The sequence below is a fragment of the Lepeophtheirus salmonis genome, chromosome 11, assembly GCF_016086655.4.
Source record: "Lepeophtheirus salmonis chromosome 11, UVic_Lsal_1.4, whole genome shotgun sequence".
Classification (NCBI taxonomy): Eukaryota; Metazoa; Arthropoda; class Copepoda; order Siphonostomatoida; family Caligidae; genus Lepeophtheirus; species Lepeophtheirus salmonis.
Window position 1 is genome coordinate 10,059,598 of NC_052141.2, and position 15,523 is coordinate 10,075,120.

General features: G+C 32.1%; 1 protein-coding gene across 1 annotated transcript; it reads right to left on the reverse strand.

Moving 5' to 3' along the window:
• Nucleotides 1-8,864: 8,864 nt before the first annotated feature.
• Pbp49 (proximal sequence element A Pbp49) lies at nucleotides 8,865-12,688 on the reverse strand. Its single transcript, XM_040721488.2, has 7 exons — nucleotides 12,359-12,688; nucleotides 11,995-12,274; nucleotides 11,629-11,728; nucleotides 11,404-11,572; nucleotides 11,190-11,343; nucleotides 10,965-11,135; nucleotides 8,865-9,225 (listed from the first exon to the last, which is right to left on the reverse strand). Exons 1-7 carry the CDS (start codon nucleotides 12,592-12,594, stop codon nucleotides 9,106-9,108), a joined length of 1,230 nt encoding a protein of 409 aa, XP_040577422.1. The 5' UTR covers nucleotides 12,595-12,688; the 3' UTR covers nucleotides 8,865-9,105.
• Nucleotides 12,689-15,523: the final 2,835 nt, after the last annotated feature.

Sequence of the window (15,523 nt, forward strand, 5' to 3'; positions counted from 1 at the left end):
TTTATTGATTAAAAATATACTTGCAACAGCATTAATAATATAAATAGATGTGTGTCTGAGCTCTCTTAATCATTGATGTAGTCTCTCTTAGCGACCATGATGGCTTTCAGGTGGCGATGAAACGCCTGGCACCCCCTGTTGATGTAGTTCTCTATCATAGCGTCCCAGTGCTAGCTGATAGTGGCATTGAGGGCATCGGTGTTTGACCTACGTACACAGAAGGTCTTCCCTTCGGCATCCGCCCAAATTGTGTAGCCGAAAAGACTGGCATCAGGACTGGGGGCCAAAGAAATGTTCAAAAGACTAATTCAAAACTTAGTTTATATCCATAAAGTACATGGATAAAACTTGTACCATCATAAAAAAAAAAAAACTGACAACAAATTTTCGTCTGAGATAATTAAGTCAGACGCCCTAAAATTCCCCTCCCCCTAAATTAAAACTATATGTTGATTCTGCTTTATCAAGACATTATAACAATCCCAATTAACCATATTTTCATTTACACTTTATATTATAAACTTTAAAGGTACATTTTTAAATGAAAAATTGCAAAGACATTTCCTATGGATAATGCGGATTTAAAATCTCCTCATTACTGTCTTCACTTTCAACACTACTAGTAGTCATTTTTATCATCATACATATAAAGAAAAAACACAAAAGAAATGGAATTTCACTAAGATCATTTTTTTAACATTGTTATCCATTTACTAGTTTTAAAATTGAAAAATTAAGTTGTACAGAATTCAGCCAAGCTAATTTTCAGTTTTTTAAAATGAATACAATATATTTATTTTAGCCATTTATAGGGGGGAATTTTGCAGACTTAGAGGATGCCCGCGTTACAGGGCAGAATATAGGGGAATAGAAACAAAGAATGAAGGTAGATGAAAAGAAAGAGTGAAAGTATGTTAAAAAAAAAGAAACCAAAAATCAGCATGGTAACCCTTGTCATTTTAAATAATGTTTAGGTGGAGAGCAGCTTGGCTGTCATTAGATCAGCTACAATCAGCTGTGACAAAGGAAGAGGAAATAAACAAGAGTCCAAAAAGGGCATACAAATGCCCACAGGTTACTCTCCGTCATTTATGATCACAAACGACTGTTCAATCGTGTTTTGAATATAATGGAATGAAGTAGGATAGGAAGTTCACTCCTCAAGAGTTAAATAATATTGACATCAGCTAAGGAAAGTAAAATTCATTCTTCAGATTACCAATTCAAAATAAAAAGAAAAAAAAAGAAAATGTATTTAATATTTTTTTTACATCTACGACACTTTTTTTTTTTTTTTTGGCGAATGAATAATCTTTGTATTTATAATCACGGCGTATGCAAATTTGCTTTTAATCTACCATTTTGTTTTTGCACAAATGTATATTTTCTGAATACTGAAAGCAAAATAAAATATGGGTATTATTGTAGGAAAAAATGCCTTGTTGTTGCTTTACTTGATTTGATTAAAATCTAGGCCTATTTTTAACAACTTGATGAATAGATTTTTTATATCTAAATACATTATCAACAAAATGGTTGGTTTCTTTAATGGAGAAAAAAATTGCACTTCCTAAGAATAGTCAATACATATTTATTAGGGCTGTTTACCGCAATTCGATTCGGTGCGACCTTTACGGTTCGATACGCTTTTACCGTCAGTGTAGTATGTATAAATGTAATCACATATTAAATATTTTAATATTGTATAATTTTTTTAATTAATAGATTTACATAGTTTAATCCATAAGCATCCTTCTATATAATAAATAATTTATGTATTTGTTAATATAAAAAAAGAGATAAGGACTTAAAAAATGATAGAATATATCCCAGTTGACGAAAACCGAGTGGTATATTTGAGGGATAATTTAAATTAAATTTCCTAATGTTTCCTAGTTAGCTTCACGATACCTCACCAACTACAGGAACAACTGTATTTATTGAAATATTTTTTCCGACAGTTGTCGATATTGTGACTCCTAATCGGTCTTGTTTAATACTCGAAACAAATTATAAAACTCACTTATTTACTAAACAATATATAAATTCATGAATAATAGTATTAACTGTTTATTTTATATCAACCTTTATTTTTTAGAGAGGTTTAGTATATTTAGGAATAATTCATTTACACAGAACTGAAGTTATTTAAATATAAAATTTCGAAAAAAATCTGAAAAACTGTATTAATTCCATTTTAAAAAATTCAGTATTATAGCGTACCGAACTGAGTACTGTGAAGAGTGTAACACGCAGCTCATACTGCACCATCCCCAATATTTTTACATAATGTTTTCTAAGTATACTAGTGTTGTGGTTTGGTCTGAAAAATCTGAATCAGTCTGAGACCGTACAGATTTTTTGAGTATCGAACTTATTCGGCCATTTAAAAAAGTTTAGCATACACCGGCCTCAAAGAAAGACTCTCTCGATAGGTCTCACTTCAAATTTAATCTAGACCGTTGATATACGGAGTGGGTACACAAAATTGCAGGCCCCTACTTAATTATTACGTAAAATGTGGTTATTATGGAGTCACTAAAAGACAACTCAAGACCAATTATTATTATGCTTAAATACTTTATTAGCTATATTTCGTATTCAATATGTCCTACTTCGTATATAATAACAGCCTCGACACAACGGCAAACAGAATGGTAGCTCTTGACGATGTAGGCCTTGTTTCTGGCTTACCATGCTGTCATGATGGCAGCTTGGAGAGAATCTGAAATTTTGATGAGAGGTAAGGCTGATATTATTCTCCAACTCGCTCTCAACTGCAAAGTCCAGCAAGCTAGAGATCAGGTCTGGAGAAGGGCAGGAAGTAACCTTATTGGTGCTTACATAAATATAGAATAATTCGATTCAGAATACAAATTCCAACGGCATCCCCATCCTTCATGGATTTATTGATGTTGTGGGCAGTCTATATGGAGATGCCGACGGTCTCTGTGGTGCCTTTTTTGTTGCTGACACGACATTTTTACACTTAGAGACATGGGATAACGACAAAACTTGTCTATTTTTGTTTCATCTGTCGTTAGCTGCATAATGAAACCTTGCATTGAAAAATAATAGGTATATTAGAGGAATTATTAATGACGTTAATTGTTTTTCAAAATAGTGAGCATTGGAACAATGGAGAATCAGTCATATGAAGTTGAATGTGTGGAGATAAATAATACTGTACTATTCATTCATCAGAATACAGGAGAAAATCCCTTCATAGATTGAGACTGAAAAATGGTTCCACGATATGAAAATGTTTAAACTTCCGTCTACGGTCTAAAATTGCAGTCTGGACCGAAATATATGACTAAAAAATCACTTAAGATCAGTCTGAAAAAATGGGTTTTTAGACAGAGTCTTCACACTTAAATATACTGCAAAATAAACACAATCCCACGCATATTCTGAGTAGAGTTGTAAACAATATGACCAATAAGCATAGAAAGAGACAAATTTAGACGTTGCAAAGTTTTTTCTTAGCTCCTTGTCTTAGTCCGGAAGACAGAGAGTAAATATTATGATATTAATTTCATTCAAATATAATTTAAATTATCAACCATTCAATTCTACTTACTTCATTCAGCTATATTCAACTTCTTAATAACATGCATCATACGTCATGTTATTCTTACGTCACAATTCCATACGTCATGTATATCTAGAATTGTGACGTAAGAATGTTGGTTCGAAAGCGACATCTAGTTTTAAAAAATGGCAACACGGGGACACTTAATTTTTACAGGCTAGCTGCCTCGATGCACTACTTTCTTTTAACGCTTTGGGTAGAAGAACTGAGAAATTACTACAATGACATAACTTATGTTCAAAAAGCCATTTGTCATATCTGTATGGGAAAAAAGGGTTTATTAGATTTAAATATTCCAAAATATACATTTATATAAAAAAAGCACTCCAATCAAATACATAAATCACTATTTTTGTGAAATTATTTAATTCGAACTAGCGGGAACACGCTATCTTATAGATAGCCAATGAAAAATTAAAAAGATTTTATTTTATATTGAGTTTGTTTATGATAAAATTCTAAGCTAAAACGATCTATGATAAACTATAAACATTTAATTTATTCTAAAACTTCCTTGTATGGAATATTTTTTGGTTTTTTTCTTTCCATTTGAAGTAAATATAATCAAATCTACGCCCCTTTTGATACTCTTGAAAGTGCAACATATAATTGACCATGTGAAAATACTGATTTTGATAAATATAAAGCAATGTTTTCAAAGGTTTGACGTTGTCATTTATTTATTGTCATTCCCTTTGCTAACTTGACATGATCTTTCTTCATCCATAATGGGCATTGAAGATACAAACTAAGATTAACTCGCTAATTCTCTTCTTCCTTCATTTACCTAATTCCCTTTTTTAATTCGTATTTAATATAAGTTCTCCCTTTTTCGGATAGTACAATAATTCGTTTTTGTTTTTTTGTGCATTTTCGAATCGACAACCCATACCTTAAAAAAACATTGAGTCACGTGGAATCGATCTTGTTTTATAAAAAAAATCAACTTATTCGCGAAAAAAAAAACTTGCTCTCTAGAACCCGGGAATCTGGTCTGACCAAAATGAAACAGAGCCTTAGTTACGTAACTCAGAATTCTGAATAACTTTTATTTTATGTCTAAAGTATGTATCCGTCTCCGTTTTTGAAGTTTTGATCATTATTTTTCCAAGAGGGAGGAACGGAAATCAGACACACATAAATTATGTTAATGTGTATCAAGCCTATAACAGGTTACTTTTTTAGATATAGGTGTGTATTCATTCGGCTATTTAAATATAATGAATTGTAGTTTTCTCCATAAAAATATGACAAACGTTCGACAAATTGCCTTTTAATCTTGGTGTAACTTATCCGTTCTTCTGTCCCCATTTGTAGAGGGGGCACGTGAGTCTTCCCTTACAGGTTTCTAGTATTATATGTGTTGTCGCGCCTATATTTTTATTCCTCTATACCTAAAACAAGTGCAATACTTTTTGTAGTCACAACATGAACAGTCAATGTTGTGAAGGTTATTGTTTAGCTCTTGAGGTGAGAACATCCTAGAATAATGTAAATGCTCCCATTAAGGATGGAGAGTAACACAGGATTTGTTGCGGAGTTTAAACGACTTTTTGAAGTACTATGTATTTGCATAGGTTTGAAACAACATTTGAACCGGAAAAAATCAATAATTCAAATGAATGGTAAATTTTTCTTTACAAAATTGTATGTTGATTTCAAATATGTGCTATGCGATCATTCAATCATAAAAGAATGTCATTTATCGGTCAACCTGTGTACTTAACAGATTTTTTTTTTTTGAGAAGAAATAACCCCTTCGTTTTTTTCCAATTTTTTTCAGGTTTCATTTACAAGAGAATATTTTGTTATAGAAAGACTATTTCAGCTGCAATATTGATTTGCTTTTCATTTATTGAGGAAATAATCAATAAAAGGTTCATAAAAAATCTATAAAAACTATTTTGTTTGCCTATTGATATTTGAACTATTTATTTTCTTTTTAATACAATATAATTTCATTATCATTGTTTATTTCAAAATTTCTGCACTTAACTTAAATAAAATTATGCTTCAAAAAATAAATAAAATCCAATCTCCGATATTGTTGCTTAAAATACCTTTTAGAAGCTAATACTTTTATTAAAAATGAAAATTTAAATACTCATACAGGAAGAAGGGGTTGGGGTGTGAGACAAATTGGACCATTTTAGTGCATATTTATAGCATTGAACCAGTTCCGCTTATTTCTCACATCTCCATACTAAGCTGGTGCTCGGACTCGAAGACCAATAATTAATATAATCAAGAGTATAGACCAAAGAAAGACCAAGACTTTGAAAGACCCGAGATTGGTATCCTCAAATAAACCAATATTTAATAAATATTTTATGAATTTATGGAGGAAATAGAATTGTGTCTTAATACATATTTTATCAAGAATTATCTTCTTCTTTTTTTCGTGTTCCTTTATTTGGCTGGATGGAGTTGCACTGATTTAACATCATAGTATTACAATTACTTCATCTAACCTAGGAATATTTTTTGAAGTCCATGTACATATAGTATATATTCTTCTGTGGGAATGACCTAGATGCGGACCTATGCAAATTGAGTGCAAAATTATAACTTCTACCGTGCGCGTTGTCCGTTGAGCTACGTCGTTCCATTTTATGAATGATCTTGTTTCTTTTTTTTTAGTTGCCAATTGTTGGTCTTTATAAACTGTATTATTCACAGAGATGGAATTTTTGTTGAGAAAAAACACATTTAAGTTATTAAAAAAAGAGAAGCCCGTTGCTGCTTGTGGTTTATATTTTATTATACTACCTCTCTAACATATTGCCGTGGTAATTCCATCTCTCTCTCCCCAAAAGAAGAATTCTGGCTTACCGTTGTTTAAATAAAATGTAACTATTATATTATTCCTACACTGATGTTATTTTAAAATCTAGAAGGTTCTCCTCTTTATATCAGTAATTCATTTTATCCTCCTAAAATCGTATAACAGACAGCTGATTTTAACAAGAATCTTAATTCATTAATACCAGAGGTCATACCATCTCTTCACGTTTGGCAAAAACCCATTATATACAGAGTATGGCAGCAAAACGTGGACTGTTAATTAATGATTATTTTTTCATTACTTTGAAAAGATTTAGTGATTATTTTTTGATATTCTGTTTCCGCCGTCCTCTTTACATAAACACACTATACTAAACATTTAGTCATTTCATCATCATATGCGAGCAACAAGCAAAAAGGCATATCTTATCTCAGATCTCCAAGACGCTGGAGTTGATGTGAGGAAGATTAAGGACATTGTTAAGTATTCTGGGAGCCTAGTTTTTAAGATAATTCGCCAGGAGACGACTTAAGATGCATAAGTATACCATCGTGCCATGGCTGAAAACCAACTACCCAGAGGTCAACTACGTGTTGACTCAGGACGGCGCCCCCTCTGGCAAGTCCGCCAAGTGTCAAAAGCTCAGTGCATAAAACATGGCTCGATTCTGGTTCAAAGAGATATGGATCCTTCCTCATCCGATTTGAGCCCGCTGGACTTTTCTATATGGGGTACTTTGGAGAGGGAAACCAACAGGATCTCATACCCAAATGTGGACTCACTGAAGTCATTCATAGTGGCAGCATAGAACAACTTGTCAAAGGAATTTTTCATCGACGTGTAAAGGCTTTGATTGATAATAAAGGTGGCCATAACATTATTTGTTTGCCTATTACTGAAAATATAAAAGTATTGATGTATTTCTAAACCCATCTCTCGAGTACATGTTTTGCTGCCCTACCCTGTATATATATATATATACTAGCAGAGGATGCCGCGTTACAGGGGTTAATAGAAGGAATAGAAACAAAGAATGAATGTAGAAGTACAGAGACAAGAGAGAAGGAGAGAGATATAGAAAGAGAGAAGGAAAATTAGGTTAAATTTGGGTGAAAAACAGGTTGTTTATGACCTCAAAGGCCAGAACAATATGATATGAATATGTTTGGTTATTTCATAAGTCTATTTACTAAATTTCAGATTAATCTGCTCTACCATTTTGGACTCTATGTGTGATAACACCAAAAATAGACCTATAAATAAGATATGATATATATATATATATCAATAAAACCTGAAATGGATTATCTGCACAAAATGATTAATGTTCATAATTTTTATGGTATCCGGAAAATTCTGCCTGGTGAATTCCCACCTATATTATAAACCAATTTCAAATAAAAAGACAAAAGTCAATTTTTTTGCATATCTATTTTCTATTAAATTTTCACGATTCTCAAAATCATTTAAAATAGTAACAATATGTTGGTTACAATCACGATATCGTCTTCCTTGAACAGGTGGAGGATGACCGGCAAGCAGATAGATGGTATCTATGCGATTAATATAGGTTATTAATATACTTGTAATTGAAAGGATGGCGCCGTCGGTTTTCCCCGCAAGTTGCTTCATGCCATCCAGTTCTCTGGAAGGTTCTCGAACTTTTAAAGGATGAAGAAAACTTGATGCACATCGAGATCATTCAACAACTTGCTGGTCATCCTCCGCCTGTTCAAAAAAGACAAAGATATCGTGATTGTAACCAACATATTGTAACTGTTTTAAATGATTATGAGAATCATGAAAATTTGGATTATTTACGAGCTACTGCTCATAATTATTGCATTTTGAATATTTATTTCTTTGAAAATTGTTATCTGTGTATGTTTTTCTATTCTCTCGAGGTAATATTTACTGTTAATTTAGAAAATACAAAGTTAATAGAAAATATATTTGTCCTATCTATCCTTGGGACCTGTACTTAGACTGTAATTCCTTCGGACTGAACTGATTAAAAAAAGTAGAAATAAAGTTAAGTGACGTCATCAAGGAACAAACTTTATCCAGTTTTAGGATTTATATGTACGACTGAAATGTACAGGACCTAGACTTAACAGAACAGGACTAGAGACTGCAGTCATAGGACTGAAACAACCCTAGTTACAAGGTACAAAACAAATAAGCAATGACATTTGTTGGAAATACTCCGTTCTGGATTTCTAATTCTACTCTGAGTCCAAATAGGACTTAAAATTATAACTCCACTAAAAATCGTCAGGGTCACACTCCATCTTTTAAGAACACACACGAATTTTCAATCAGGTCTTGAATATAATTGAATCTATTTAGGAAAGGTTGTTCACGACTAATGGAATTAAGTAATAATGAAAATTGGCAACTTCTAAGGCAAGGAAAATTCCTTTTTCAGATTATCAATTCCAGAAAAACTTTAAACCCCTTTACAACTCTATATACAATATACACTGCTTTTTAACAACTTTTATTAACAGAACGTGTTTCTTTAAATATTACAATTTATCAATTATAATTGAAGTCCGACTTTTTAAGAAGGCATATTTGAATTATTACTATAAAAATATACACAGTCAAACAAAGCTCATATACTCCAGGGGATCATAATAATTGTATTAACAAAACAATATTGTTTAATATTTGTAGACTAGGTTTTAGAATGATCGAAATCCATGGCAAAATGATCCTCTTTCTATAATGCATTATTGTCCACATACTTATAGGCCTTGAAATTTCCGATTTTGGAACCGTCCTTCCCATAGTTGAAGTTATGAAAACAGTCTTCACAAAAATAGAATGGATCCTCAGGTACCTAATGTTCCAAAAGTAAATAATATATTATTATAAAATTATACAAAATAATTGTTAAACGGATCCTGCGCGGAGGATTGCCCACAATTATACTACATTTTTAATGATTCATCTACGGATCTGTTAAATCTAAGGATACGTTGATAGTTTTCCCATCTGCAGATGGACGATGATAAAATAACCCTCTTAATTTCCCAAATTCCACAGAGAGATGGAGTCAAGTACTTCAATTAAGTATAATAATTGTACTTTAATTATAAGTACAAGTAGTAAGGTTATTTTTTTGGGGGTATTTAAGTAATTTAAAAGTGATTACAATGTATTGGAGCATTAGTGAATATGCTATGATATATTTACTCATTGTTTTGTCTCAATCACATTTTAAGAGTTTTTCTACGTTTTAAATGAAGTAAATAAGAGGAAATTAGCTTAGAAATTCTTTCCAAAGAAGACAATTGATCGTCCAAAATGGACAGAACAGATCTAATCATTTTAACCCTAAAAGGACCATTGGAACAAATATGTTCTATTTCTAACAAATGTGGATGTAAGCAGAAATAACTTGTTGAACAAAAGTTTACAACGGCAGTAGTAGCGTACCATTTCCATATCCTATCATCGCTCACTATAATTTGGTCCTTATAGGGTTAAGATGATAATTCAATCTTGCTATATCGTCCAATTGAAACCGTTTTTTATCTTTGAACTAATCAGAAGTAATTGCAGATCGAAAATTCTTAGGTGTAATTAAGTATTTATTAGTTCTACTTTTACCAATCAAGTCTCAGTAATTATGCTTCATTATTTAAGTATAAGTACTAAATTATATGACTTAAAGGCACTTAAGTACAAATACCAACGTAACTGTTCCCATCCCTAATTGCACCCCAGGCACACGAGATTCGTGTAGGATAACTTTGAGAGGGGTTAAAAATCCCCACTTCAAATAACCAATTATAGAATCGCTTATGCTTCAGGTCAATGGGTTGTGCAGTTCAAACTTTGGAGGCTCGATACAGATTAAAAACCACCACCGCCACAGCTTTATGAACCATAAAGGATCCCTTCTAATTTCCCCAATACTTTTTTTTTAAATGGCAACTTTAACAACCACTATCTATGTTCAACCGATTTTCTTCAAATTGGATCTATAGAGTCAACAGCAGGTCAGTCCTATCTTTAGATAGGACAGATTGGTAAATATATATATGATGATGATTCATGTTTCAAAACTTTGTTATTATCTATTGACTACTCCAATGGCAAATACATCTTCATAATTATACGGTCAGAGATAACAATTTCGAGATAGAGAAGGGTCAATCAGGACTTGACCAGATGTATAGGAACTACATCAGATTTAATATAAACGATTGATTCCTTCGCATTGTCCATTAAATCTCAATCATTGATTGATTTATTGACTTTTAAACATTGTTCCTCCTTCTAATTTACTTGTTTAATTAAATATTGGAGAGTAGTTTTCATTTTTGTTCTAATAGCGGTTTGAGCCAACTGTTGAAGCATCCTTAATAACGAAATGAGTCAAGTATTAATTGATCAAAACTCAATCATTGCAATTCGTGACAAATAATTAATTATTTCCTCCTTTAAAATTGGTGTAACAACCATGGGAATCATAATTACATAGTAATGCAGCATGATTCATCATCAAATATATTCATAATTTTTATCGGCAAAGTGTCCGCACGCATTTCTAGACCCTACACGGCTACGTACTCTATCATTTTCTGTCGTAATCCACTTGGCTACAAACATAGAACAAATCATACAATTTTTCCCATTTCTAATTCCAACGGATCTCTCATATGGATAATTGGACACCTCTTGGGGATCATTTGCAGATACAAGGCGTGCATCAACAAATGAGAATAAATGTTCATGCTCTCCCTGTAAATTGAGCCAAAATTAGAACTATAATATAATCCAGAGAATGAAACTTACATGATGGACATACACATAGGGATATCCAAGTCGGATATCCAGATCCCTTATATACGTATCTTCCATTATAGCCTTAGTAAATTTTCCAAGTTTTCTTCCTGGTTGATTGGCCCAATTAAGAATAACTTCACTATAATCGATGCAATCAGGCCATCTATAGATTGAATAAACTAAGTTAGAGAATGAAATTAACTCATATGGATGATTATACAACCTCATATCATTATAAAAACAATCGTTGATGAATAAAAATCCTGATTTGTATAACTCCTTTCCATTTTTTACGGACTTAGACTCATTTGGATAATGTGAAAGATCCGCACTCACAGAATGATCCAATGCACATTTGATGTGATCCCTCAGTTCCGATAATTTGTTTTTACCTGCAAAAATTAGCTTTCATTGTACATATATTAAATGAAAGGGATTAAGGAACAACCTAACAAATAAAGTTCCTGTGTGTACCGAGTTCTGTCAAGGAGAGAGTGTCGGTGAGTATCGTATTTAATGGGTCTATATATTCTAACAACGACGAGCAACTGTATTGATATGAATATGGTATGACTGGGTTGTAGTAAATATTAATTTCGAGGGTTGAGAGGCAAATTAAATCGTATTAACTTAACGGGATAATAAATTTAAAAACTCCATTTTTTTAATTATGAATAATGGGGTTTTCCAATTGGTACAAATAAATGGATCTGAGAAATTTATTTTAACAATTTTAATATCTCAACATTTTTAATATTTGAATTACGACAATTTGGCCCTCAATCCTCGATTTATAATATGTGGAGAGCTTCACCTCATTATGGAAAAGTCGTAAATTTAATTTATCTGGATCATCGTGTCGACACTCAAACCATGTATTATTACAATCGATTAATACATTTTTCCGCCTTTGTTGAAGACAGTTATTATTTCGGGATTTATTTAAATAGAGTTCTTGATAGTAAAGAGTTTTGAGGCTGTTGGAAGCATTTTTAGGAATGGGGAGGGATTTATACTTTTTAAAGTCGCTTTTATTTTTAGAAGCCAAGGTTTTTGAATGGGCTGGATCTTCATCATCATCATCATCATCCAGGCTGTAGATTAGATAAGTAGGAATTACAATGAGTTCACTTTTATGAAATATTATTATTAATTACAGTGAAGGAAAATATAATTACTTGAGAAGATCCAGACTTGTAGCTTCCTCGATTTGCTTCAAAATCAACTTGGACTCCCTGGGACTTTGATATTTTATTCCAATCATTTGGCTTAATTTATATGAATTAATTTTTTCAGCCACGTTTTTATTGGGCCTCATCTCCTCCACTTCTAACATTAACTCATCAAAGTATTTCTTTAAATTAATTTTTTTAGATATCCATTTTCGTGAGTTTGGGTCGTGAAGGGACTCCATCTTAATAAATAGACAATATATTGTTACTGCTCAGATTAGTTATTATATTATACTACATAAATTTTAATATTTACTGTTTTGAAATATTTATTCTATATTGAGTCCAAACGTTCTCTGGAAGAGTTCAAACTCTAATCACGCAACCTTTTTACTTATGATTACAACATACAGGTAGCGTTGTGTCGATCCTTATTTTGTACTGAAGAATGCAGTCCTGAAAAATTATAAAGGTCGGTCATTTATGACGTCACTCAACTTTATTTCCTCTTTTTTTAATCAGTTCTAGTATTGACAGACTTTAAGGACTGGTACCAAGGACTGATGGGACTGAATAAATAAGGACTGACATAAAAGTAGATGCATGTAGCAGGGGTGTCCATAGAGGGGGGGATCTTTTTCTCTGTCCACGCCCTTTCAGCCTTTTTTTTATCAGTCCGATCAGATTAGTTGGTCTTTCAGTCCTACGGTCATAGCTATCTTTTTTATTTTCTTAACTCCTACGCTATGATTGAATATTATAAAACAAAGAACATAATATTTCAACATTTAATATAACATTTTTTACAAGTCTATTATAAAATATTACAAAAAATGATGTTTACACGTAAATTATAATACAGTTACGAATTATTATCTTTCCGATATTAAATGTAGCACGTGACTTTGATTCTCTGATGTTGATACGAATTAACTAGAGAGTCAGTAATATTCTGCAAACAAAATTGGGTATTGGCATTTGATTTTTAACAATAAAGGATAGACTGTAAATAGACACACCAAATGAGGTTGAGTGACCGAGCCTTGTTCCACTCCAGATATTAGTATAACTCATTGATATGGTTGATATATTCATCAACTCTCCTCCCATTTTTGGGTAATTTAAATATTTAAAATTACAAAAATAGTTATTTAGGTAAAAATGTTGAATTTGGTGGATTCCAGGTCAAGTATACACACTTTTTGGAAATTTTTGACGTGGTCACAACTCATTTTGATAAATTTTGGTCAGAATATTTATCCAGTCAAAGAAACAATATGCGTAAAATTTTAGACTTGTGAAGGCACAAGGGGAGTTTGGGAGTCTCTAAAATTTTGGCCCCCTTCGAACTTGAGTCATCTATAACTCCATTTTTTTCGATTAAATATTTTTAATAGTAGGAGCTTCAATTCATATTTTATAAAAAAATAGAAAATGAGCAAAATATAACAAATGGCACCCCAGCCATGGTTTAAAATTTAATTCTTCAATTTTTTCTAAGAGCTTTGACCTACACATACAAAATTAGTGTGGAATCTCAATGGGATCACTTATATTTAGACATATAACTGGAAAAGGTCATAATCGACATAATAATAAATTCCTTCATTTTATTTAAAAACATATGTTTTTGTATCATTCATCGTATTTATCAAAATAAGATATCTTATTATTTCAAAGAAATTAAATATAAGTTCAGTGAAATGTATACAATTGATTTTTGTACTTAAAATCACACTTCATTGATTTCAAATGGTTAGAAACAAACCCGCACAACTGAATTGGTTTCGTGCTTTGATTATTGTATGATCGGCTAAGGTTCTCTTTTGTGGCTCTTTTAATTGTCCTTCTGACTCTATCCGTTGGTCCTTTGTCATTAGTCATTACTAGTGGCGAAAAAATGTAAAATCAACAGGGATATAAAAATCCACTTCGTGAAATATCAGGTTTAAAAATGTTTTACAATTTTTGTATTGACCTGCAGAGCAATCGGGAAATTAATACCGACATCTTTTTTTTATATAAATCAGAACGTGGTATTCAAATATATTATTACTTAGTTTGCTCTAGATAATTGTCAATGAGTTATGAAAGAGATTCCCATTTTTTATTTTTTTTTTGTAATAAAAGACGAAGGGGTGTATCGTCACTTTTGAAATTTCCAATGAAAACTTTGTGCAGCATCCTGTACTACAAACCTGTAATTATTGGAAAAGTCTCAAATTACAACAATTTCACCTTCCATTTCAATTTTTTTTAAATTCAGAAATTACTTTGTGACTTAGCAATGAAGGCGTATTTTGCCAGCTTTTCCACTTTTGCCATAAAATATTTCTAACACATTTTGGATTCGAAGTATTATACGAGTAAGCTTTGAACTAACGGTTGATATATCCAGCTGAAATTGTACTTCATCAACACTATTTTGCTCAAAGTGGGCGAGCAATTTATCCTTGAGTAAGTCAGTTGTTTTGCAATATTCACATTTACGAAAGAAACAACAGGGTAATGCAGGATTACAAACTAAAGACGCTATAATGTGACGGTAGGAGTCATATTCCGTTATCCCCGGCATTCTTGATCCCACGATCATAAACTTTACATTTTGTACAAACCCATATACTGTGTGTTCTACTAGCACCAGCAAGAACGCATTCTAAAGGTCGGAGAGAAACAAATTTCGAAAAACCTATACATGAATCGGGGTTACTATCCTTAAAATTACGAAAAAATTATCTCAAATAGTTCAGAATTAACCGTTTCTGCAATGTAATTTTACCAATATATTTCCGTACAACGACAGATTCTTTTATCCCGGGTAATATCCTGCTTGATTCAAATTCAACTACCTTATTAACTACATCAATTGGTAATTCCTTTCTTTGCTTTAGGTTAGGAAATGCCAACATACGTATCTCGTTCAGCAATTTCTATGCTTGCAATGCTATTCGTTGTGAGCAGCTAAAATGATGCATCATTACTTTAACGCTCATTGTTACAGCGAATATTGTCAATGTCTGAGTCCGTGCGGTATTAGTTGAAAGCTGATATTTCTGCTTGAGTCCTTAGTCCTTCAATCATTTTTCTGAAAGAATGGAGTACTTGGAGAATCTATCATACTAGGGCCAGGAATTCAAGTCTAGTCTCTTTTTTACATATTCCTATAATCTG